The 26,056-nt window shown below is 47.2% G+C and overlaps 1 protein-coding gene across 5 annotated transcripts in view; it reads right to left on the bottom strand.

The window, feature by feature from the left end:
• The window catches only part of TM9SF4 (transmembrane 9 superfamily member 4), a 56,927-nt gene that overhangs the window by 15,374 nt on the left and 15,497 nt on the right, over positions 1–26,056 (bottom strand). For 3 of the 5 annotated variants that reach the window (XM_008020402.3, XM_037982898.2, XM_073007818.1), the window contains exons 2-12: positions 18,921–19,034; positions 15,868–15,967; positions 10,810–10,978; positions 10,580–10,709; positions 9,383–9,506; positions 6,951–7,069; positions 6,737–6,848; positions 5,306–5,376; positions 2,099–2,231; positions 1,174–1,255; positions 1,002–1,077 (exon numbers count right to left, since the gene is read on the bottom strand). In XM_008020402.3, the coding sequence (XP_008018593.1) occupies positions 1,002–1,077; positions 1,174–1,255; positions 2,099–2,231; positions 5,306–5,376; positions 6,737–6,848; positions 6,951–7,069; positions 9,383–9,506; positions 10,580–10,709; positions 10,810–10,978; positions 15,868–15,967; positions 18,921–19,034 (1,230 nt within the window). Of the gene's footprint in view, positions 1–1,001; positions 1,078–1,173; positions 1,256–2,098; positions 2,232–5,305; positions 5,377–6,736; positions 6,849–6,950; positions 7,070–9,382; positions 9,507–10,579; positions 10,710–10,809; positions 10,979–15,867; positions 15,968–18,920; positions 19,086–26,056 lie in introns of those variants that run through there. The other 2 variants (XM_073007813.1, XM_008020413.3) reach the window with 2 other exon arrangements.

The raw sequence follows: 26,056 nt of genomic DNA, 5'->3' as shown, positions 1-26,056 counted from the left end.
CTGACCAACATGGAGAAACCCCGTCTCTACGAAAAATACAAAATTAGCCGGGCATAGTGGTGCATGCCTGTAATCCCAGCTACTCGGGAGGCTGAGGCAGGAGAATAACTTGAACCCGGGAGGTGGAGGTTGCAGTGAGCTGAGATTGCACCATTGCACTCCAGCCTGAGCAGTAAGAGCGAAACTCTTAAAAACAAACAAACAAACACACACACACACCAAAAAACAATTCAGGAAGCTTTCTTTGATCCTTCCAAAATAGTCACGGTCCTAACTTTTCTTTACTGAGGCTTACTTTGTGCCAGAGATGTGGCAGCCAGAGCTCTCCTTGACCTTTTGACAGCGGTGAGAATGGTTTCAGAATCCCGGGCCCAGAGACTTCTCTGAGAGTGGGCACCCAAGAGTCTGCCTAGTCCTCTAAGGGACTTACTCGCTCTGGGAGAAGGGGTTTGGGGCTCCCTAGGAGGTGAGGTCAATCTCCAGACCCCCTCTGGTTTCTATGGTCTTTTCTGCTGCCAAGAACTTGCCTTACCTCCAGGAGGCCAGAGAAGGGCAGGAGCTCTCACCAAAGAGAAATGCAGACACTAGTCTGGAAAAACAGGCTGACAGGAACTCAGGTCTGGCCTCTTCGGGCTTAGGCAGGCAATTCCCTCTTTATTCAGGGTGTTCTCTCAGCTGCCCTCCTATTCTAAATCTTGTTATTCTGAATCCCCTATTTCTTCTCTTGCTTGAGCCATCAGACAATGTTGGCTAAAAATGACCTAAGTTCAAATCCCTCATTTTACAGATGGGGCAGCGGAGGCCCTAGAAGGTTCTGCTGTGAGCGTGTGGGTAACAGCCTGGGATTCCTCCCCTGGACCTGTGCTCCTCCTCCTCCGTCTTGCTGCTGCTCAGCTTCTGGCCCAAAATCCCCACCAGGGCCTGCCTACCTCCTCCTGAGGAGCCCAGGAAGAAGCTTCTCAGCTTCCCACTAAACATCAGAGAAGGTTTAGGATACTCACACAGAAGGCTCCTTTCTTCCACCGATGGCCTTTTAGAGTGCGGTACAGACGGCCAGCAGAAAATCCGCCAAACACCCTGTGGAAAAATGGCAGGGATCCACACCAAGGGGACCCATTAGCTGGCGTGGAAGAGGCCTGTGCCGCCCCCGGGCACCCGCTCAGACACACCTACCCCATGAACATGAAGAGGAAGCAGGCTGTGGTCATGAGAGCTCCCCGGCTGGAGGGTGACAGCATCCCAAGCATGGCCACAACTGTGGAGGGAGGGAGGGAGGGAGGGAGGGAAGAAGGGCAGAGAAAGGCAGGGAGGCTGATCACCAGGCCCCCAGCCCCAGCCCCAGCCCCAGCCCCATCTTGGACAGGCTGACAGGAGGAGTCTGGGCAGATGAGGCTCCCCCTTCCTTGTCTTCTCAACAGCATAGTCCCCAGCCCTCTACAGGGGAAGACTGGGTCTTAGCTGGAGTTCAGAGGGGTGCAGCAGCTGCTGGGCCTTGACTGGCCAAATCTCAACTGCAGCTTCCAGTCCACAGAGCACTTGCAGTTAGTCAGGTGCTGGGCTGAGGGCACCACAAATGCCAGGTCTCTGAACCCACCTTACCAACTCTGCAGGGTGATTACTTTCCCCATTTCTCAGGTAAGGAAACTGAGGCTCATAGAGGTCAAGTGGCCTGTCTGAGGTCACAAAGCTTGGAGGCATGAGACTGAGATGTAAATCTAGACATTTACTATATATTAGTGGGGTTTTTGTTAAATAAAAAAAAATACTTGATTTCAATCCTAATCCTGGTACTGACTTTGGGCAGGTCACAGCCTCTGACTACAAAAGGAGGCCAAGCTCATAGCAGTGATGTGTGGCCTCATTGACGGAGGGGACATGGTGGGCTCTGTAAATGGCTATGAGGTGAATCACCAATCCTGGGCTGGGGCTGGGGCTGCTGCTGAGATAGACGGCTCGTCTGGCCCAGAGATACTGATATGCCCACTTGGCGCCAGGAGCTTGGTTCCCTTTCTGCAGGGAGGGAAGCCCACCCTTCTCTCCTTGAGGCACCTGGAAGAGGGAGCCATGCCCCATGTCGGGCCCCGCTGGGCACACTCACAGATGACAATGAGGATCATACAGAAGAGCTGAATGCCTGAGCCCAGCAGGGAGCTGAGGATCATGGGGTACTGGGGGGGCCTGAAGACATCGCCGTGTACCAGCTTCCACCCAGACTCCTCCATGGTGTCTTCCTGCAGAGAAGAGCTAGAGTGAGGCTGGTTGTTGAGGATGGAGGCAGCTCCTGCAGGGACCACCCCCAAGGTGACAGCTGACACCCTCAGGTGTCAACCAGTGCTGCTCTGACACACGAGTGTAAGTGATAGGAGAAAGTGCTTATCTCAAACTGTCACAAGAAAAGGAGGCCACAAACCTGATGCCTGGAGCTGCGTAAAAGGAAAATCTCTTTAAATTCCACAAACCTCATTTGTGGGAAAATAATGTAAATACCTCAATTCACTAAAATGTTAACTGTAATAGTTCTTGAGTGGTGAGATTTGGAATCAATTTATTTATTTTTTCTGATTATAAAATAAATACGTATTCTTACTTGTGTAATAAAAAAAGTAAAAATAATTTGGTATGTAGCATGAAATTCAAATGAACAAAAACTAACACACTTATTATAGAAAAATTTAAACAGAAAGATAAAAAAATAAAATGACTGATACTCTCACTTAATAACACTGTTTTGATATAATTCCCTTAATCTTTTATATATAATGTGTATATGTATGTTTTAAACAATAACATTGGGATCACACTATGAACTTTATTTTCAGTTGGTATGTGTGAACATTTCCTTAGGTCAATAAAAGCTCTCTGACATTGTATTTCAAAGCTGTAATATTTCTACACCAAGTCTTGGTGTTTTGAATCTTGCCTTAGAAAAATTATAGAAGAATTGCCGTGCAAAGCAAGTTGCCTGTTTTCGTTCTTTTTTGTTTTTGTTGAGGCGCGGTCTCCCTATGCTGCCCTGGCTGGTCTTGAACTCCTGGGCTCAAGTGATCCTCCTGCCTTGGCCTCCCAAAGTGCTGGGATTACAGGCATGAGCCACTATGCTCAGCCTGTTTTATAGTTCTTGATATCCACTGCCAATCACTTTTCAGAAAGCTACCAACTTACACTTCCATGGGTGGTATGGAAAGGTGCTTGGCTCACGTTAACCTTGCCAATAATTAGTACTGTTAAAAAAAGAAAAAAAATGTTGTGCTAATATGATGGTCCAAAACGGTCTTCTCAAGATTGTTTGAATCTGCATTTTTTTTTTTTTTTTTTTGAGACGGAGTCTGGCTCTGTCGCCCGGGCTGGAGTGCAGTGGCCGGATCTCAGCTCACTGCAAGCTCCGCCTCCTGGATTTACGCCTTTCTCCTGCCTCAGCCTCCCGAGTAGCTGGGACTACAGGCGCCCGCCACCTCGCCCGGCTAGTTTTTTGTATTTTTTTTTTTTAGTAGAGACGGGGTTTCGCCGTGTTAGCCAGGATGGTCTCGATCTCCTGACCTCGTGATCCGCCCGTCTCGGCCTCCCAAAGTGCTGGGATTACAGGCTTGAGCCACCGCGCCCGGCCTGAATCTGCATTTTGTGGGGTTATTCCTGAGGTAAAAACAGTTTTCTCTTGCTTACTGGGCATATTGTAGTGTCTTGCCTGTAAATTTCCTGTTCATCATTACATTCGAAATTTTAGATTTTTTGGTTTTATTTATTTATGAGACAGAGTCTTGCTCTGTTGCCCAGGCTGTAGTACAGTGGTGTGGTCTCGGCTCACTGCAACCACCAACTCCCAGGTTCAAGCGATCTCTGGCCTCGGTATCCTGAGTAGCTTGAAGTACAGGTGCCCACCACCATGCTCAGCTAATTTTTGTATTTTAGTAGAGACGAGTTTTCACCATGTTGGTCAGGCTGGTCTTGAACTCCTAACCTCAAGTTATCTACTGTCCCCGACCTAGTTTTGTTTTGTAGACAGAGTCTTACTTTGTTGCCCAGGCTGGAGTGCAGTGGCATGTTCTTGGCTCACTGCAACCTCCGCCTCCCGGGTTCAAGTGATTCTCCTGCCTCTGCCTCCTGAGTAGCTGGGATTGCAGGTGCATGCCACTACACCCAGCTAATTTTTGTATTTTTATTAGAGATGAGGTTTTCCCATGTTGGCCAGGCTGGTCTTGAACTCCTGACCTCAGGTGATCCACCTGCCTTGGCCTCCCAAAGTGCTGGGATTACAGGTGTGAGCCACCATCCCGGCCTTGACCTAGTTTTTTTGAAACAAAGAGATTTTATATGAATTCTTTAAACTGTGCCACTTTTTTCAAGTTTGTTGCAGATACTGTTTTGCCACTGTGGCCTTCTGTTTTGTTTATGTATTTGGCATGCAGAATAGTTTCACAATTTTCAATGTCAAATGAATCAACTATTCTTTGTGATTTCTTCCACTGTTTTTATCCTTTAAAATTAGGCTGTCCCTATCACTTTGGGTGAATACAACTTTTTTCCTTACTTTTTTAGTATTAAAAGTATACTAGGAGGCTGGGCGCGGTGGCTCAAGCCTGTAGTCCCAGCACTTTGAGAGGCCGAGACGGGTGGATCACGAGGTCAGGAGATTGAGACCATCCTGGCTAACACGGTGAAACCCCGTCTCTACTAAAAAAATACAAAAAAACTAGCCAGGCAAGGTGGCGGGCACCTGTAGTCCCAGTTACTCGGGAGGCTGAGGCAGGAGAACGGCGTAAACCCGGGAGGCAGAGCTTGCAGTGAGCCAAGATCCGGCCACTGCACTCCAGCCTGGGCAACAGAGCGAGACTCCGTCTCAAAAAAAAAAAAAAAAAAGTATACTAGGCCAGGCACGGTGGCTCACGCCTGTAATCCCAGTACTTTGGGAGGCTGAGGCAGGTGGATCATGAGGTCAGGAGACTGAGACCATCCTGGTCAACAGGACAAAACCCCGTCTTTACTAAAAAATACAAAAAAATAGCAGGGCGTGGTGGTGCACGCCTGTAGTCTCAGCTATTCGGGAGGTTGAGGTGGGGGAATCACTTGAATCCAGGAGGTAGAGACTGCAATGAGCCGAGATCACGCCACTGCTCTCCAGCCTGGTGACAGAGACTCCGTCTCAAAAAAAAAAGTATACTAAACTGTTTTAGTATGTTGAGGTTTCTGTGAATGATAATACACACACACACACACACACACACACACACACACACACACACACAGGCACACACACGGTCCTCCTCCCCTCCCCGTCCAACTTCATCCCTCCCCAGCCAAGACCTCGTACAATGTCATCCTCCTTGTTGTAGTTGGCAATGTCCTTCCGGAGGGTCCGAATGATAATCATGCTCAGGATACCTGAAACAGATGGGGTTGAGGATGAGAAGAAGTTGGCGCTGCCAGCAAGCCTATGCTCCCTGCCCTCCTGGACATGATGTTTTACTGTGCAACAGCTGGCACGCACGGCTTGCTCCATTATGAACTGGCTATGCAGTCACCTCAAGGCCTCTTCTTGGGGGAGCTCCACTCCAGCTACCAGGGGAGGAGATCACAGAGCGTGGAGGTGGGGATGAAAGGGCTGCTGGGATGGGTAGGGGTATCCTGGGGAGAGGAGCATCCCAGCTGTTCCATGGCTTGGTCCTACCGACTTCTCAGCTCATGTGTTGAAGGGCCGCCTGTGGCTCCACCTCTGGCTATCTGCTGCTTCAGTTATGGCTCCTGGCCTCACTGTGTCCTCACTGGCATGCCTTTCTTCAAGCTATCCTTTTTGCCCAGAATGCCCTGCCCTGCCCTGACTTCTACTCATGCTTCACGGCTCACCCTGGGCATCTTCACCTCCCAGCACCCTGAACAGTACAGAGCTACTCCTGGCCCCATTTGTACTTTCCTGTTTCCCTCTCTAGGCAGCACTGTAGTGTTAAGAGCATGGGCCATATGCCCTTGAGTTCACTTAACATTTTCGGGCTTAGTTCACAGGGCTTCAGGGATTGAAATGTTTGGAAAGTGCTTAGTTCAGCAGCTGGCCCTATGGTAAATGTTTAATAAACAGTACTTAACATTATCTGTGCTTCTCATATGATAGTGAAACCATCAGCGTCATTCTACTCCTGTCTACCACCCTCTCACCACCTGGTTTCTTGCCAAGCTTACCTCATTGCAGGACCATGATCCTCACTGGAACAGACTTTTCCCAGGTCTCTGGATGGTGGCTCCTTCTCGTAAAGAAAGGTCTTCCCCAAAGAGCCTTCACACTTTCCTCAGCTATTGTGTATTTGGCCACCCTGCTGATCTGCTTCACAGAATGTATCACTATTTGGAACTCCACTACTTATTTGCTTTTTTGTTTCTCTCCCACCACTAGAATATATAGGCTCTGTGAGAGCAGAGCCTGGGTTGGGCTTGTTCACACCATATTCCTAGCATCTGGCAAAGTGCCTGGCACAGAATGAGCAACAACAACATCTTGTTGAATGAATCAAGAATGTGTGCAGGCTCAGGTGCGTCTGTCCTCCATGAATGACCTCTCCAGAGTTCCAGAGCTCTCTAGAGATGAGTCTTGTTCACCTATGTACACCTGATGCTTAGCAGAGCCCTGATGTCTGTTTTTGACCTACACCTGGCCCTGAGAACACCCTGGAAGTCCCCCATACATGATGTGATGTCTCAGTCCCTCAACCCCAACTCCCATCCCCTTTCCTTCAACCCATAGATCTCTCACCTGACAGGAAGAAGACAACAACAACAGAGTTAATGATAGAAAACCAGTGGATCTGGACGTCACTCATGGTTAGGTAAGTGTCCCAGCGAGAGGCCCATTTGATGTCACTTTCCTGGCAGGTGGGAGGAAGCACTTAGAGTCAGGCCTCCCGCTGGAGAACCTGACACAGACCAGAGCCCTCCTCCCCTGCCCATGAGCTCCAGCCCCTTCTCACCTCCCAGTGGACAGAGTAGGTGAAGTACAGCTGATTCTCCTTGGTGGGGTCAATTTCTTGGGGCGAGGAGTTGGTACCCTCGGGCAGAGTGCACGAACTCTTCTCATCTGCTTTGAGGTCTGAGAGAGACAGAGACTCAGTCTGTTCCTGTGGTGGCCAGTGCCACTGCCCAGGGGCTATTCCAGGGGCTGCCCTCAAGGCTGTCTGTTGCGGGGACCCAGCCCCTAGGGTCTGACTGGAGATTGGGAGCACGATGGGCAACAACGGGTTTTATTTTTTATTTTTAAACCTTATTTTTTTAGAGACAGAGTCTTGCTCTGTCATGCAGGCAATGGTACAATCATAGTTCACTGCAGCCTCAATCTCCCAGGCTCAAGGGATCCTTCTGCTTCAGCCTCCGGAGTAGCTGGGACTACAGGCGGGTGTCACCACACCGGGCTAATTTTTAGAAATTTTTTGTAGGGACAGGGTCCTGTTATGTTTCCCAGGCTGGTCTTGAACTCCTGGCCTGATGCAATCCTTCTGTCTTGGCCTCCCAAAGCACTGGGATCACAAGTGTGAGCCACTGTGCCTGGCCAACAATGGTTTTTGAAAATTATTCCCCAGAGCCCTGACTTTCCAAAGGTACTTAGGGGCTGCAGAGAGGCCTGTGCATGGGGGAAGGGAGGGGCCTGAGTTGGAGTTCCTCCCTGAGTCAGTGTTCCTTCACTCAATTCAAACATTCACCCACCATCCAGCCAGTCCCATTCAACATAAAACCTTGATCCATTCCATCATGCTTACTCATTTATTCAGTCTATTTCTAAAGTTCTGGCATTTTCGTAATAAATCATTCAGATGTTTTCTCCATTCATTTGCTCATCTGTTCATCCTGTTATGCATCTACTCATTCAACCAACAACATATAATAAGCACCAACTATGGGCCAGGTTCTGTGCTGGGTGCTTAAGATAAAATGGTGAGCCGGGCGTGGTGCCTCACGCCTGTAATCCAAGCACTTTGGGAGGCTGAGGCGGGCGCATCATGAGGTCAGGAGTTTGAGACCAGCCTGGTCAACATGGTGAAACCCTGTCTCTACTAAAAATACAAAAATCAGCCAGGTGCGGTGGTGGGCGCCTGTAATCCTAGCTACTGGGGAGGTTGAGGCAGGAGAATCGCTTGAACCCTGGAGGCAGAGGTTGCAGTGAGCCGAGATCGCGCCACTGCACTCCAGTCTGGGTGACAGAGCAAGACTCCGTCTTGGGGAAAAAATGAAAAAGATAAAATGGTGAGAAAAGGAGACAGGGCCGGGCACGGTGGCTCACGCCTATAATCCCAGCACTTTGGGAGGCCGAGGCGGGTGGATCACGAAGTCAGGAGATCGAGACCATCCCAGTTAACACGGTGAAACCCCGTCTCCACTAAAAATGCAAAAAATTAGCCAGGCGTGGCGGCAGGCGCCTGTAGTCCCAGCTACTTGGAAGGCTAAGGCAGGAGAATGGCATGAACCCAGGAGGTGGAGCTTGCAGTGAGCCGAGATCACGCCACTGCACTCCAGCCTGGGCGACTGAGCGAGACTCTGTCTCAAAAAAAAAAAAAAAGAAAAAAAAAGAAAAGAAAAGGAGACAGGGAGACTCTAAGCTCGAAGACCCAGTGGGGCAGCAGGTGGCCTGAAAACCATCACGTACACAAACGTAGAACTGCACTCAGGAAGCTCCCAGCAGTAGATGCGCTATGGAGCTCTTGAAGGGCAGGATCTATGTTTGGGACTTCTGGGTCTAATTTTGTTTGAACACTAAGTTCCACAGTGGGAAAAAAAAAAAAAAAAAAAGTCCAAATACCACCAACGATGTCAAAAGGCTGGGCATGCTGCTTAATTGAAAAGCACACTGTGGTGATCAAGGGCCAAGAGGTGAGGCGAAGCCGGACCGACTCCTATGAGGCCCATCAGGACTGTGCTGGGCTCTGAAACTCCCACACACCTGTTGACCCTGGGCAGATTTTAGTGTATGCCAATCACTCACACAGAGGGAGAGGAACGAAGAAACCTGCTGCCTATGGGCTTTATCGGTACCCTGGCCCCTTGTTCTCAACCCATGGTGAGCTGGCTGGTTCTTGTGAAGAGGCCCAACAAAGCCCCAACTTGGTGTTTGGTCTTGGCCAAGTCAGCAGCCCCTTTTGAGCCTCTAGTTCCTCAACTGTAATCACCACGTACCTCCTGGGATTGCTGGGAAGGGGTAAACTAGTAAGGTGTCCAACCTGTGACACTGCCGCTGTCAGCTGCCCCCCCACCCACCTTCTCTAATGAGAATACCGTGATCCTACCTTGGCTGGGCCCACATGCCTCACCCGAGCCCATCGGCCAGCTCAGGAGGGAGAAGAGTGCGAAGACCCTGGGTGGAGAAGCCCAGGCCCATCCAGCCCTGCCCCTCCGGCCACACCTCCCCACTCACCCTCCAGCCTGATGCTCTGGGGAATCACCTCGAAGCGGACGACACGGTACGTGTGCTCCTGGTCCTCTTCCATGTCCTCCCGGTGGTAGTAAAGGATGAATGAGAGGTGGTTGTGCAGGTAGATCTGAAATGCAGCAAGAGAGAGAGCACAACAGAATATCACTTAGGGATACTCTCCAGGTATTAGGGTCCTCGCCTCGCCCAGCATGCCTGGTTGTACCAACCTTCCTAAAACACTATTCTCATCATCCCCTACTGAGAAGCTCTTCAAGGGCTCCCTGGGGCTTATCAGACAAAAGCCCAATTCTCTCAGCCTGATATTCAAGGCCTTCTATCCTCTGACCCTGACAGAACTGAGTGTAATCATCTAAGTCACATGAGTTCACCCAGCCTCCCCTGCGCCCACTGTCTCATGAACCAGTCCCTACCCTGCATTCACTCCAACTAGAATGTCACTCCCAACTCCACACAGCAAAAGCCGACCATCTTCTCATGGCCCACCTGCTCTGTGACAACCTGAGTGTAAAAGGAGCTCCCTCTGACCTCCCCTGCCATTAACAGCCAGTGAAAGGCAGCTGGGACTTGAGACCTAGAGCCTCCCACTGTCGGTTCTCTTCCCAGTTAGGACAGATGCCCTTTGGTGACAGGTGCTGCCCCTCAAAAGAAATGTTTTTGTCATTTATTCCCTAACTAATATCTTTCAGTTTAGAAAGAAAGATAAGAGAATCAGGGCTATAACCATCACATTATTAGCTGAGTCTCCAGGGCTGTGCTGGGAAGTGCTCACACGGATGTGCTAATTTACCCCGCCACTGCTGCTGCATGTATTTTACAGCTAAGGAAACACAGGCTCAGGGTCACTCAGACAACTAGTAAGTGGGAGAGGCAGGATTCAAACCCAGGGAGCCTGCACGCTCTTGACCACTACTTAGCCCTCTCTCCTACATACTGATGAAGTTCCACGTTTTTTTGGATGTTGTTTTAATCTTAGGAAAATGGAACCTGACTTCCTAAGAACTGTGCCTTCACCTCCCTGTAGCACCTCCCAGGGCCTTGCCCGGAGCACTCGGACCTCTGACAGACCATCACGCCCAGGGCACCTGGAGAAACTTGCTGTGGCCAAGCCCCACCTTTTCTGTGGCCCAGGACTCGTGAGGTGTGGCTCCTGGCCCTGTGAGCATGCCAAAGACACTCTACCTTGTTGACATCTGTGAAGCCGAGCCGGTAGCCGTGTTCAAACTGCACATCTTTTTCCTTCTTCTTGTCATCGCTGTCTCTGTTGGAGTACAGCTCCAGCCGGGTGGCCACAGGCAGGTTGTCAGCAATGCTGGAAAGCGAAGGCCCCGCTCAGTCCCTCTCAACCGCCTCTCCCGTCGGTGCCCTCCCCTGTGTGAGCCTGAGGCAGCAGGGAGTAGAGGGCGACTTACAGGTGGACGTAGTAGTCTTCTGTGATCCGCTCGGCCACAAGTCGGCTCTGTTCCACTGTCAGGGTCACTGGCTTGTTGGACTGGCTGCACAGAACTTCACACTTCTTCTCACTGTTCATGAGAACCTGGAAAGGGGTGTTGACAATCCGGTCCCCTCTCAGCACCTCTCCTGCCGTAAGAGAGACAGATCGAGCTCAGAGCTTCAGCCCTGAGGTTGCTGAGGTCAGCAGAGTCACAGAGACACAGGACTGTAGGGCAAAAATGGGCTTCCAAGGACTTCAGCAGTGCCTCAGCCTGGCAGCCAATGCCCTTCCCCATCAGTTCACACCCAACTGGCCCAGCTAACCCCCACCTGCCACCCTCCTCCTTTGGGCTCTAGTGCTACCAGACCCCTTAGCACTCATCTAGCACCACATCCTTCTATGCCTCTGGGCCTCAGTCGTTTCCTTCTCCGGGAGTGCTGTTCCCTGCCTCATGTTCCTGGCCTCCCCAGGAAGCCCAGTTTTCATTTCACTCTCTCTGGGAAGCCCCTCCTAACCCCTCAGGACAAGCCCATCACTCCTTCCCCTGACTGCCCTCTGTGTGAGGGCGGCATTATGCAGTGGAGAGACGGCTCTGAGTCCTGGCTGCCTGCCTTAGCAGTCTTGGTAAGTCATTCCACCTCACTGAGCCTCAATGTCCTCATCCGTAAAATGGGATAATAACAGTACCCACCTCACAGGGTTACAGTGAGAAATAAAGGAAGTCAATCCAATAAAGTAGCAGGCACAGAGTAGGCAGGCACCAAACACTATTTTATCATCAGCACTCATTCCTATGTTAAGGATCTACTTTGCACAATGTGCTAATACAGTCGTGTTTCTGACTCCCCTAACTATGAGCTCATTACTGTTAGACTGTTTCCTATTTATCTCTGTGTCTTCAGTTCCTGGTTCCAGCAGGGAAGGGAGTGGGGTGAAACCCAGCACCTGAGATTTTTAGCCAAAACATCTTTTGACACAATGAAGTGGCACCCCTTGTGTGCCTTTTGCCTCAGAGTAACCTGCTGCCAGATGTCACCCTAACAGGCACTGAGCAGTTAGGGACTATCAAGCAAACCCCATGGTGCTTTCATTCTGAGCTGTTCAACAATTGATGGACAAGATGAAGACTAACACCTCCATATGCACTTGGTCTCGCACTTTTCCTCCAGGGTGGATCTGCTCAATAGGGCACTCTCTCTAGTCATCTAGTCATTCATTCATCCATGAACATGTACTGGGTACTGGCTACCTGCCAGGCCCTAAAGATACAAAGTTGAATAGACGTACTCGTAGAGTGCATGGCCTAGCAGGAAGATAGACTTTGCTGAATAATCAGCAAAATGAGAATATATAACTTGCTGTAGACACAAGGGAGTGGGTCTAGGACAGCTTCCCTGAGGAAGTGGTACTTGAAAGGAAGAGAGAAGTTAACTAGGCAAAGAAATGGGGGAAGAATATTCCAGACAGCACAGCATGTGCAAAGGCCCCTTTGGGGCGGGGAGAGGCATTGAACCTGAGAGGCCTGTGTGGCTACAGTGCAGAAAGCTCAGATGAGCTGCAGAGATGGGCCAGTGCTAGACCACAGGGGCCTGTGGGACACACACAGTTTGATCTTGACCAGTTTGACCTAGAAAGCAACAAAATCCAATGAAGGTTTCTAACGGGTAGAGAAAGATGTTATCTGAGTCTGGTTCCAGAAAGATCACTCTGGCTGTTTTGTGAAGAAAACAGAGGATGCAAGGAACTGGCAGTGAGTGGTGGGGTGGGGGGGGGGTGGCAGCAGTGATGGCAGTCAGTCATGCATGAGCGACGCTGGTGGCTGGAACAGGTGCTGGTGAGGGTGGAGAAGAGTACACAGGAGCTCTGAGGAGGTGAAATCCAGGGGAAGCATTGCTGACTGTAAACAAGGCATGAGTGAGGGGTGGTGCATATTAGGAAGACTCAGAGGTTTCTACAACCAGGTTCTAGGTGGGAAAACAGGAAGAACAGCAAATTTACATTGAAGGCATTTTCAGTTTGGATATATCAAGTGGGCACTTAGATATCAAGATCTGAGGCACAGAGGAGAGGTCAGGGCACAGATGGAAGTTGGGGGTTATTGGCCCACAGATGGTAAATGGCAGGGCCGTGAGCAACACTGCTGTAGGGGCCAGCACTTTGCTGTGCAAAGGAGGCACACAGGAGAGGGAGAGGGTGAGGAAGGGCCTGGATGAAGGCCTCACCTCTCCACCCTGTTTTGGAAGGCTGGCAATGCAGGTGAGCCTGCAAAACCCAGGGATGGACTGGCCAGTGAAGAGCGAGGACACAGTAAGACATACGCAGAGTTCACTGCTGAAATGGCATTTTAAAGACAACAAGCTGAGGATCAGAGACCTGCTTGTGGTGATACAAGGTGGTGGTGGTAATGTTAAACCCCTGGCCTCTTTCCTCTATAACATTTCCTACTGCCCATTTTATCTCCTGTCAACGAGGATCTTGCTTGAGGAGAGAAAGAGCTACAGAAAGGAACAGGACGGCAGACCAAGCACGGTGGAATAGCTTCTTGGCATTTAAAAATTAAGTTTAAACCAAGAAAGGGGACCTAATGGTCAGGAAATAGCTCATTTCTATTTCTTTTTTTGTTTTGTTTTTGAGACAGAGTCTTGCTCTGTTGCTCAGGCTGGAGTGTAATGGCGTGATCTCGGCTCACTGCAACCTCTGCCTCCTGGGTTCAAGCGATTCTCCTGCCTTAGCCTCCCAAGTAGCTGGGATTACAGGCGTGCACCACCATGCCCAGCTAATTTTTGTATTTTCAGTAGAGATTTATGAATTTTTTTCAATTTCGTATTTTAGTATGTTGGCCAGGCTGGTCTTGAACTCTTGACCTCAGGTGATCCGCCTGCTTTGGCCTCCCAAAATGCTGGGATTATAGGCATGAGGGAAATGGCTCATTTTATACACGGAAGTACTCCTTTTAACAATGAGCAGTAAGTCATGAATGTGGAGCCTCCCAGAGTCCGAGGTTCTATCCAGAACACCTGCCAAGGATCTCCATCAATGTGACACCATTAGCACAGCCCTCAGACAGCCCTATGGGCCTTTCTGGAGAAGGCAGCCTGGGACAACAGAAATAACTCTGGCTTTAGGATAAAAAAAACCTGAGTTTAAAAAATCTCAATTTCTCCACCTATTGGCCACGTGACCCTGAATAAGTCTTTCAAATCCTTGGGGACGCTGTTCCCTCTACTATGAAATACTAAGCTTACAGAGTTACTATGAGAATCACAGAAGCTACTGTACAGTGTGGTACTTATGGGCATGGATTCTGGAGCCAGAGTTCCTGGAGTTCTGTCACTTACTAGGTGAGTGACTTTACCTCCTTGTGCCTCACTTCCCTTATTTATAATAAGGAGAGAGTAAGAGAATCTACCCCTTATTGTGAGAATTAACAAGTTAGAGTTGTTGTGAGAATTGAATAAGTTAAGGCACAGGAATGCTTACAACAGTGCCTAGCTCATAAGATGAGCCCTCTCGGTACTAATGATGACGATGAGGATGATGACGTAAATGGCTTACAATCCAATGGTCATGCAATTAAGGATGGTCTTGCTCCACTCAGGTAAGACACTAACACTTATCAAATGCCTACTATGTGTCAGGCACTGGGCTAGAAGCTGAGAAGAGAGGGGAACGTGAGACACAATCCCTCCAGTCAAAGAGCCCTTAGGCCATGAAGGCAGGCACTACAAAGACAGAATGAGATACAATATGGCAGGATAACACTTGTATACAGAAATCTCCATTTCTATGAAGCAGGAACTTTCTCCAGCTTTAGGAAGATTTGGCAGAGGTTGAGAGAAGTTAAAGTCACCCAGGATCACACTAAGAGTGCATAACTATAGAGCCTTGGGCTGCCAAAGGGTCCACAGCAGCTCCCAGGAGAAGGGAGGTACAGTTGTGAGGGGCCTGACATCAGGACCCTGGAGCACCAAGTGGGTCAGGCTTCCCGGGGAGAGGTAAGGTGGCTGGAGGATGGCATGGCGTGGAGAGGAAAAGAGGGCCACGAGCTGCACCACTGCAGTCGGTGGAGGCCAGCCCAGGCTCTGAGGCCAATCTCTGTTCAATGCTACAAGGCAAGACTTCGGCACAGCTGGTATTAGGGGTGATGGTGCTACCCAATTTTGGTTATACTGCCTCCAAGGCCTGCCTCCAACTGGTCCAGGAACCCCAATACCTGGCAGTAGATAAATTTGTCAGCTAGGGGTTCCAGAAATATCTGAGCCATGGGTAGCCCTGATGGAGAAGGCAGCCCTTTCAGGGGCCTGCTCAAGAACCAGTTCTCTCCTTTCTCCTTCCTAAGGTGTAAGAAAAGAAAGTCTCAAGTTCCTTGAGGTCAGGGAGAGCATCTTTCCATGCTTTTATCTCTAGGACCTAACACAGTCATAGAGGAAGCACTAATAACTGTGTCATGAATAGATGCCTCTACACCTGAAATCCTGCCAAATGGAGAATTATTTAAATGAGAATAAAATGGCTACTAGTTATGGAATATTTGTGTCAGACACTGCACTGGGTGCCTCACATTATTTGACATGAGTGTTGCAGAGTTCAGCAACAACTGTGGTGGCATCTCTGCTTGCATTCAGGGCAGAGGCACTCACTCTCCCTTTCCATTTAAAGCAGAGGAGGTGATGAAGCCACCAGAGAGGAGATATCTAGAAATCAAGAAGAGGAGGCGTAAGTAGAAGCCAAATGCTCCAAGTCTGAAGACTGACTGTGGATCCAAAACAAAGATCACTTTGGCTGTTTTGTGAAGAAAACAGAGGATGCCTTTGTCCACAGTATAAACAAAGACAAGTCACTTAACCTGCAAAATGGGAATAAACACAGCAACTGTCTCCCTGGGACTGTTACGAGGTTTAAATAAGCTAACAGGTATGTAAACAATATAGACCAGTGTCTAGAATATAGCAAAGTTAACTGTTGTTATCATTATAAAAATCATGCTGGGTTCCCCCTGGGGACAAGTTGACAGCAGCGTGGGAGAAGAACTTACCCAGATTCTCTGCCTTGTAGGTTATCTTGCTGGGCTGGCAGAAGGGCAGTGAATAGTATTCATAAGGTAGCTGAGTTCGAGAGCTGGTAAGCTTCACAGCCTGATGGGAATCCAGCAGAAACCAAGATGACCAATAATCCTTCCTGGTACCCACACATCTTTAGTACACTTGGTAATATTATCTAATAGGCAAATGAATTAGCAGAAATGACAGCAGTATACTATATAATGTACTGCCCACAATTCTGAATTATTTCACATTTCATTCAATTTAGACTACATTACAGATTTAGTTGAAAATCACAATCAAATTCAATACATTGTGAGATTCTTGAACATGCTACTATCCCTTGACACAGTAATTTCACTTTTGGGCATCTTTCCTAAGGAAATAACTCCAAATAAGGAAAAAAAGCATTTTAGGAGCAACGAAGTTCACTCCTTATTCATAACCACAGTGATCTTCTTCCTTCAGCTCCTCGAGTCAGTCAAGCTCTCTCCTGCCTCAGGCTTTGACCCACTGCTCCTTTCTGACCTACTGTGTGCTCGCCTGGCTTCTCCTCATACTCAGGTCTCAGCTCTCCCCTTGCCTGTGAGGCCTTCCTTCACCAGGGTATCTAAAGGAACTCCCCAATATCCACTGGACTGTCAGTCTTCAACTGTTTACTTTACAGCATGTCTGATAAAATGTTAATTAGTTTCCCTGTTTTTTTGAAAATCAGTTTCTCCCATTAGCACTTAAGATTTAAGCTCTATAAGGACAAGGACCATGTGTGCCTTGGCCACCTCTGTAACTCCAGTGCTTTAGAGCTAGGTACAAAGTAGGTACTCACTCACTAGCTTTAGAGCTAGGTACAAAGTAGGTACAAAGTAGGGACAAAGTGCTGAATGAGAGAAGAGAGGAAAAATGAAAAACAACTTCAACTCAAAGCCCCTGCAATGGGAAATTGATCAATAAACCATGATATATTCTTTCAATTAAATATGGTAAAGCCATAAAAAAATAAAGTTTAAGACAATGAAGGAGAATGTTTAGGAAATGCTACAAGCACACAGAATATAGCTCTGGAAACCACAGACAAAACAGAACCCATCGAAATGTTACAAAAAATAAAATTTTAATCCAAACGTGAGTGAAGCTACCTTTACTATTTAGGAAGTACTGACCATTCCTCATACACCACCTGAAAGTATAAAAAGATTTTTGGAATACAGGTCTACAATCTTTTTTCAAATCTTTTTTGGGATTAGAAATTTTCCGGATTCCCTGTAATCCCAGCATTTTGGGAGGGTGAGGCGGGCAGATCACCTGAGGTCAGGAGTTTGAGACCAGCCTGGCCAACATGGTGAAACCCCATCTCTACTAAAAACGCAAAAATCAGTTGGGCGTGGTGGTACACACCTACATTCCCAGCTACTCAGTAGGCTAAGGCAGGATAATTGCTTGAACCCAGGAGGCAGAGGTTGCAGTGAGACGACATCATGCCACTGCACTCCAGCCTGCGCGACAGAGCAAGACTCCATCTCAAAAAAAGAAAATTTCCAGATTTTAGAAGGCAATGTGGTATACAAACCATAGCCAAGCTGAGTCTGGACAGTACCTCATATTCAATAACTATTTGTGCAGATAAATGCAAAAATATTCATATTAAGTGGGATTTAAAAAAGTCAATAAATAGCTTCATGTTCAGTTCTGGTCAGTTCTTGCCTCGAATGTGCTTGGAAAAACTGAGTTCCAGAGCTTTCTGGATGTGAAACTGAAGGGATTAAGGACCTCTATTAAACATTCCATGAATTGCTTGAGGAAAAATGGCCAAAAAGTCTGTTTTAACAATTTTGTGTTTCTTAGCATTCTCACCCAGGACAATGAGAAAACAATGCACGTAACAGAGAGATGTGTCCCACCTTTATGTTGCCTCCCACTCCCTCTCTTTCCACCCAAGGCGTCCACCCTCACATACTCAGCTATATGGGACTGGAAGCCAGAACAGCCCTGGTATCTCCAGGCCACTGCTCTGCTCTGGAGGGAGCTTTTGACAGAGGTAGTGGGAAGAAGGTGCTGCAGTAGTTAAGAGATGGGGTCTTGGGCTGGGTGTGGTGGCTCATGCCTGATAATCCCAGCACTTTGGGAGGCTGAAACATGAGAACTGTTTGAGTCCAGGAGTTCAAGACCAGCCTGTGCAACATAGTGACACCTCATCTCTACTTAAAAGAAAAAAAAAAAAATTAGCCAGGCATGGTGGTGCACACCTGCAGTCCCAGCTATTTGGGAGGCTGAGGCAGAAGGATTGCTTTAGCCTGGGAGGTCAAGGTTGCAGTGAGCTATGCTCATGCCACTGCACTCCAGCCTAGGCAACAAAGAAAGACCACATCTCCTCTAAATAGAGATGGGGTTTGAACTAACCCTATATCTTCCTCACTAAGTGACCTTGAACATGTTAATTTTCCTTCCCAGGCCTCAGTTTCCCCATCTGTAAAATGAATAGGAAATCTGTGTAACATATAGAATTAGCCCCTCGGGGGACATCCTGAGCTAAGCCATGCATATGCCTGGCATGTAAATAAAAGTTATTTTAATGACTGTTCCTACAAGTTACCAGTCTAACTGCCAAGGAAAAGAGATGCTCACAATATATGAACAATATGAGCAGACACTAGGAGTTATGCAGACAAAGCTGGTAACAGAGAAGAAGATGGAACAGGTGCGAAAGGGAGGCAGAGATGCTAAAGAGGCAGGTGGAGCAAGACAAAGGCACAAAAACAGATGGACACATACACGACAGAGACAGAATACTTGAGAGCAAAAGTGAGAGTGAGAAAGAGACCAAGATGCACATATACAAAAGCATACACAGGGACAGAGACACAGAAAGAACCGGAAATGGAGAGGGGACCAAGAACCAGAGGCACAGGGAGAGGGAGAGGCAGAGTTCCAGGGTAACTGGCACTATTCCTTCTCCTCTGCAACCACAGGATGGACACGAGCAGCTCACCATGGTGCTCCAGCCACGCTGCCTAGCACAGAGGCTCCAAAAATCCAGGAACACACTTACCTTGATTTCTACAGGATCGTTCTGGTGGAAGTTGATTGGCGCGACCCCAGGCACATAGAAGGCGCTTGTTTCACACATCAGGGAGAAAAGCAGTAAAGACCATGGCAACCAATCCTGCTCAGAAGAGAGGCCAGGGTTGGATTGGGGAGAAGTGAAGAAGATCCTCTGAGGAAGATCAAGTCATACCACCTTAATGTTGCTTTAATTGACCCAGTGTCACCACCCTCTGACCCATGAAGCCTGAAGACCTCGTAAACATTGTCTCCCAAATGCCCCCAAGAGTGCCACAAGACAACAATTCTGCACTTTCAGGAGTAAGCCACAAAGTAATTAACACCTGGGCAAAAGGGAAGGCTGTCACACAGAAGCCATGTCTCCCCGCTTCTGGATCAATGTTCTTTTAACCATTTATAGTGTGTAACTCCCAGGATAGCTAGCAGGGAATAAAGCTCCAGGACATTTAATTAATTCCATTTCTCTGTATAGCAACTGGTTCACACCATCAAAAGCTCCTGTGTTACCAAGAGATGTTCCTACAAGTTTCTCCAAAACCATGCTGGCCTCCGTCACCTCCCACTCTCCTCGCTCAGCTCAGCCACACAGGCCCCCTTGTTGTCCTGAAAACAAACCCTTCTGCACCCCTCAGGGCCTTCGTCTTTACTGTGCCTTCTGCTGGAATGCCCTCCCCACAGGCACCTGCATGGCACATCTCTTTTCTTTTTTTTGAGATGGAGTTTCGCTCGTTACCCAGGTTGGAGTGCAATGGCACGATCTCAGGTTACTACAACCTCTGCCTCCCAGGTTCAAGTGATTCTCCTGCCTCAGCCTACCGAGTAGCTGGGACTACGGGTGCCCACGACCACACCACGCTAATTTTTCTATTTTTAGATGAGACGGTGTTTCACCACATTGCCCAGGCTGGTCTTCAACTCCTGACCTCAGGTGATCTGCCCACCTCGGCCTCCCAAAGTGCTGGGATTACAAGTATGAGCTACCACGCCCAATGGCACATCTCCTTCTTATTTCATTCAGGTCTCTCAAATATCACTTCCTCAGAGAAGCCTACACTGACCATTCTATCTAAAAAACAACCTCAGGGCTCCCATTACCCATTTCTCTAGTCCCTTATCTATTTCTCCTCATGGACTTATCTAATTGACATGTACTATATGTATGTGTTTATTTGGGTACTGCATGTCCCTCTACCCTTGAATGTGATCTCTGTGGGAGCAGCACCATGAACAGTGCCTGGCACAGCATGGGGACTCAGGAAACATCTGCATGCAGCATAGGCACCTGGGAATCAAAGGCAAGAAAGGCCCATTGCCTCTCTTTCCCTTAATAATAGCGCTTCACCCCTGCAAGGAACTAGAAGAGCTGCCGGATTCTCTTCCTTCTGCACAGTCTGAACAATGAACTTTTGTCTTCCACACGCCTAAATCACCAACTCAAGTCAGTTTCTGTATCTGACTGCTCTCCCTAACCTTTCACTGCTGTTGCATTTCAGATGCTTATTTTCTCCCACCTGGACATTGGCCACAGTCTCCTGATCACCTGTCTCCACAGCCCTCCCATCCATCAAGTTACACCCCGTCCAACTAACCAAGCAACCAACTAACCAACACACACACACACACACACTCAGATGACTCTCAGTGAAACTCAGTTTTATAGGAAATCAGGATCACTGAGTGAGGGGGCTCGCCAAAAATGCAGAATGACCTGTACAGGCTTCTGAATTTGTAACAGGTTCGGAATTCAGTACACTTTTTGCAGACATATAGCTTGGTCAAAGTCTTTTAAGCAATATCTTCATGGAGTTTTTCCTCCGATTTGTTGTGAATGTTTACAAGTATCTGCCAGCTGATGTTCATTAGAAAAGCCTGACCCCCCCCCCATAAACACAGTGCCATGGCTAAGACAGGTGTACTGCATTTGGCAATCAGGAGGCCAGATGAATTAGGAGAGCAGGAAAATCTTTAAAAGAAATGACAAGACTAGTAGATAAATTGCCTCACGGGGCAATTTGGATAGGAAGGATAGGAAGACAGTATTTTTTCCCTCTGTCTTTTTTTTTTTAAAAAAAGAACTTTTTACTTTTAAGTAAATTTAGATTTGCAGAACAGTTACAGAGAGACTACAGAGGGTTCCCATCCATTCTTCACCCAGTTTCCCCTAATGCTAACATCTTGCATAACCATAAGCGAGTAAGGCTTTTTAAAAGCAACTAGCATGAACATTTTTTGAAATAGCAAATTGCAGTAAATAATCCAAACAGCACAATTGGGTATGCCATGAAAAATAAATCTTCCTCCCACTTCAGGTCCCCATGGACAACTGCTATCACCAGTTCCTTGAAAATCTCTCTAGAAACATTCCATGCTGGTACAAAGGGGAGGGTTTCATAGTATGGGCTGGCTTGAATACAAAAACAAATCGATTTTTCTTCTTGCTGTCTGAGTAGTGATGGAAAGTCTACCAACTGCAGGCTGGGTACAGCATCTGATTTCCTCTGCGTCAGGGGACCTCCTTCACCTGACTAGGCATCTGAAGATTCTGGCCCTTCTTCATTGGAACCTTTTGCCAACCCTCGTATGTCATTGGTTAGAATGCAAGTGCGTCATGTGAGAGAAATAAACCCTGCCCTCTTTTTTCCTCTAATTCCCCTCTGTTCCTGAATTCCAGTTAACCAAAATATAAAGAAGGCAAATCCTGTATTGCTGGCAAAAACAGCCACCCAAAAGTTGTTAAAAAACAAAACAAAACAAAACTCAACCTTGAATTTTTAAAAACCAATCCTCACACAAAGATACTATCAACAAACCACACATCAATGTATCTTAGAAGGATCAAGAGATGAAAAACAGCAAAGGATATTTTCGTAATATGCTAGAATCTTTGAATATAATACTTAAGTTGGCAACCAAAAGCAATTCAGAAGTTCAACTTAGAACTAATGGCTGTATCCGATGACACTGTCTATTTTAGATATTAAAATGTCACCGTCTTGGTATTTTCACATGGCTATAGGGATTATAAACTGGAACACTACTGCGGGTTTATCTGGCACTCTGTATCCAAAAGTCCCCCAAAAGTACATTGTCTTTGACTCTGTAATTTTGCTTCTAGGTATATTAAGAAAAATATGTCAGGTATGCCAAAATGTATACATGAAAGGGTGTTTGCCAACAGCATTATTTAAAATAGTTCACTACTGGCCGGGCGCGGTAGCTCATGCCCGTAATCCTAGCACTTTGGGAGGCCAAGTGGGGGGCAAATCACCTGAGGTCAGGAGTTCAAGACCAGCCTGGACTACATGGTGAAACCCCATCTCCACTAAAAGAATAAAAATTAGCCAGGTGTGGTGGCACATGCCTGTAATCCCAGCTACTTGGGAGGCTGAGGCAGGAGAATTGCTTGAACTGGGGAGGCGGAAGTTGCAGGGAGCTGTACTCCATCCTGGGTGACAAAGGGAGACTCCATCTCAAAAAAAAAAAAAAAAAAAAATTCACTACTTACAGTAGTAAAATGTCAAATGTTAGTGGAATGGGTTAAATTATTATATGTCCATTTAAATAGTCATTGAAAGATAACATGTTTCTTTTTTCTTTTTTTGAGACAGGGTCTCACTCTGTTGTCCGGGGTGGAGTGCAGTGGTGCAATCACGGTTCATTGCAGCCTTGACCTCTTGGGCTCAAGTGTTCCTTCCACCTCAACTTCCCAAGTAGCTGGGACCACAGGCACGTGACACCATGCTCTGCAATTTTTTTTATTTTTTGTAAATACGGCACCTCCCTATATTACCCAGGCTGGTCTCAAACTTCTGGGCTCAAGCAATTCTCCCGCCTCAGCCTCCCACAGTGCTGAGACATAAGTGTGAGTCACTGCACCTGGCCGATACATTTCTTGAGTAGGAATGTTCAAGCTTTAGATTTACATAGTAAAAGCAGGAGCTAGAACATTGTGTGGCAGGATTCCTTTTTTTTAAGTTATCTTTGGAAAAATATTTAGGAGGCAAAATGTCTTAGTGATGACCTTTTTTCCTTTTTTGTGCATCTATATTTTCTAATTTTCTTAGAGGATTATATAGTATTTATGCCACTAAAATAATAAATGAGGCAAAAGAAAACATCACTGTTCTGAACACTGAGGTGAGAGTAATCCTAGCTTGGCACAGAGGAACATCCACCCACCAGCCCCAGTGTCTCTCCAGCAGCACCTCCCACCTTTTCTTTCTAAGCCTTCAGGGAGATCTAGGACTTGGGACACTGTATAAATGTGTACACACACACACAGACACACACACACACACACAATGGAATACTCTTCAGTCATAAAAAAGAATAAAATCATGTCTTTTGCAGCAACATGGATGAAACTGGAGACCATTATCTTATGTGAAACAACTCAGAAACAATGTCAAATACTGCATGTCCTTGCTTGCAAGTGGGAGCTAAATAATGTGTACACAGGGACATACAGTGTGGAATAATAGACACTGGAGGCTCTGAAGGGTAGAGGTGGTGAGGGATGAGAAATTACTTGCTGGATACAATGTATATTATTCAGGGGATGGTTACACTAAAAGCCCAGACTTCCCCACTACCCAATCTACCCATGTAACAAAGCTGCATGCACTTGGTATGCCCTAAATTTTATTTTAAAAGAGAAAAGAAATGCAGAATCTCGGGCCTTAAAAGAGAAAAGAAATGCAGAATCTCGGGCCCTACCCTAGAACTAGTGAATCAGAACCTGCATTTCAGCAAGTTCCCTGAGTTAAAGTTTAAGCAGCACTGTTCTAGGTAAGCCTAAAGTGCAGTCAGGGTCAAAAACCACTGCTTAGGTAGAAGGGTCTATCCCAGATGATATAAACCTCTCAGAAGGGATGTAGTGGTCTGTATTTCTCTTTGACTAGATTTAAAACTGCATCTTGATAACCAATACTGCGATGGCTGTCACTTGCTAGGGAAAGCACTGAGCCTGGGGTCTCAAAATAAGGCCAGGGAGTTATACCCTCCCCTCAGTTGTGCAGCACTGGGCAATCAACTTCAACTTTGCTGGGCTGTGTCCTCATTTACTAGGATGGATTCATGTGGTAGAAGTGGAGCTCAAAAAAGAACATGGATTTGAAAACATTTAATAACCAGTAAGCCACAACCCTTATATGTAAGTATGATTATCATTATTTCTTGCTCATCAATAACCTGTGCTCTGAATGTCTCCTCCTAAGAAGCTGGACACCAGACCTTTTTGTCTCATCTGATATGTGATTTGAAACCAGTGCAGGGGATCACAATCTCCTCTGGTTATCAAGCCAATTAAGTCTAAGGAGTTACTGCAGTTCTACCTTCTTTTGAAACAGAATCCTCCAGATTTAGTTGAGTGACACCACCCTAGGGAACTCAAGGGCTCTCTGAGAAGTTCAGGTTGCAGAGCAATGAAAAGCAAATCCTGAAAGACTTTAATACACTTTTGTTCCAGTCTCAAACCAATGGAGCAAGTACACACATAAAAAACAAAAACAAAAAGACACAGCAAGAATGCCCTAACAGGAAAACAACACCAAAAAACAACCAGAAGGCAGAGTCACTGAGCACCTTCTAAGTATAAGGCACGGTGGTAGACCTGGTTCCTTCTTTCCACTTACCGCTTACCAAATCCCTGCGCCCTGCTAGGCACTGACAAACATTGATTTGTGGTATCCTCACAACTACAGGTACCTGGAGATTTTGGTCACCATTTTGCAGACAGTGTTAATCTGAGACCCAGAGACCCAGAGGTTAAGTAACTTGCCCAAGGTCACCCAGCCAGAATGTGGAAGAACAAGGATGCTCTTTTCAGGCAGGTGAATTGCATTACAAATGAGGAGACTGGAAGATGATGTTCATAACAACGGCAGCTAACATTTATTGGATGCTAATTATCTGCTAAGCACAGTTCTAGGTTCTTTCCATGGAATAATTCAATGAAAACAATCCTATGAGGTGGGGACTCTTGTTCCCATTTCACAGATGAGAAAACTGAGAGTCAGACGGGCTCTCAGGATTAGAATTGAACAGTATTAGGATTAAACAGGATTTAGTCTGGTTGAGCCCAAAGCCCATGTTCAAACCACTACAGAAATTAGTTCACAGGCTAGGTGTGGTGGCTTACGCTTACAATCCAAGCACTTTGGGAGGCCAAGGCAGACAGATCACCTGAGGTCAGGAGTTCGAGACCAGCCTGGCTAACATGGTGAAACCTCGTCTCTACTAAAAACACAAACATTAGCTGAGTGTGGTAGCAGGTGCCTGTAATTCCAGCCACTCAGGAGGCTGAGGCAGGAGAATCGCTTGAACCCGGGAGGCGGAGGTTGCAGTGAGCCGAGATCGCACCATTACACTCTAGCCTGGGGGACAAGAGCGAGACTTTGTCTTAAAAAAAATGAGAAAAAAGAAATTAGTTTAACTACTTATTGAGTACCTACTGTGTGTTAGGCACTGTGCCAGCCTCACAGCATACATGCCCACAAGGAGCTTTCAGGCAGGTCAGGGGACACAGACGAGCCATCAGCCAATCACAACACTAGGTCCCAGATGCTCTCAGTAGGTTAAGAGGCTAAGAGCAATATGTTGGGAATACATGGGAGCAGCAATATACCCAGACTTGGGGCAGGGAAGGAGTGCAAACCTAAGAACTCAAGTCTACCCTGAAACCTGAAGGGAGAGGAAAGAGAGAAGGGTTCCAGAAAGAGCACAACACAGACGCAAGGGCCTGGCGGCAACTCTGACTTTCTGGCAGGTAATGTATAGGCTGGTGCTTCTTAAAGTTTAACGTGCATTTAAATAACTTTGTGACCTTGTTAAAATGCAGATTCTGATTCAGAAGGGCTGGGTAGGGCCTGAGACTCTGCATTTCTCACAAGCTACTAGGTGATGACAACGCTTTCGGTTCACGGACTATCCTATGAGCAGCAAGTGTTGGGCTTTGTTCTCAGCGCAGTGAGAAGACTCAGGAATTTTAAGCAGAAAAGGAATAAATCATATCTGCAGTTTTAAAGGTTACTCCAGCTAGTGTGTGTGTGTGTGTGTGTGTGTGTGTGTGAAAGGGGGGCTGTGTGCAACACATTTCTGCTCTGGAGACGTAGTAATATCCAG

Source organism: Chlorocebus sabaeus, chromosome 2, assembly GCF_047675955.1.
Source record: "Chlorocebus sabaeus isolate Y175 chromosome 2, mChlSab1.0.hap1, whole genome shotgun sequence".
Lineage (NCBI taxonomy): Eukaryota > Metazoa > Chordata > Mammalia > Primates > Cercopithecidae > Chlorocebus > Chlorocebus sabaeus.
The sequence above is the reverse complement of the archived record's forward strand: the minus strand, read 5'-3'. Positions and strand labels throughout refer to the sequence as shown.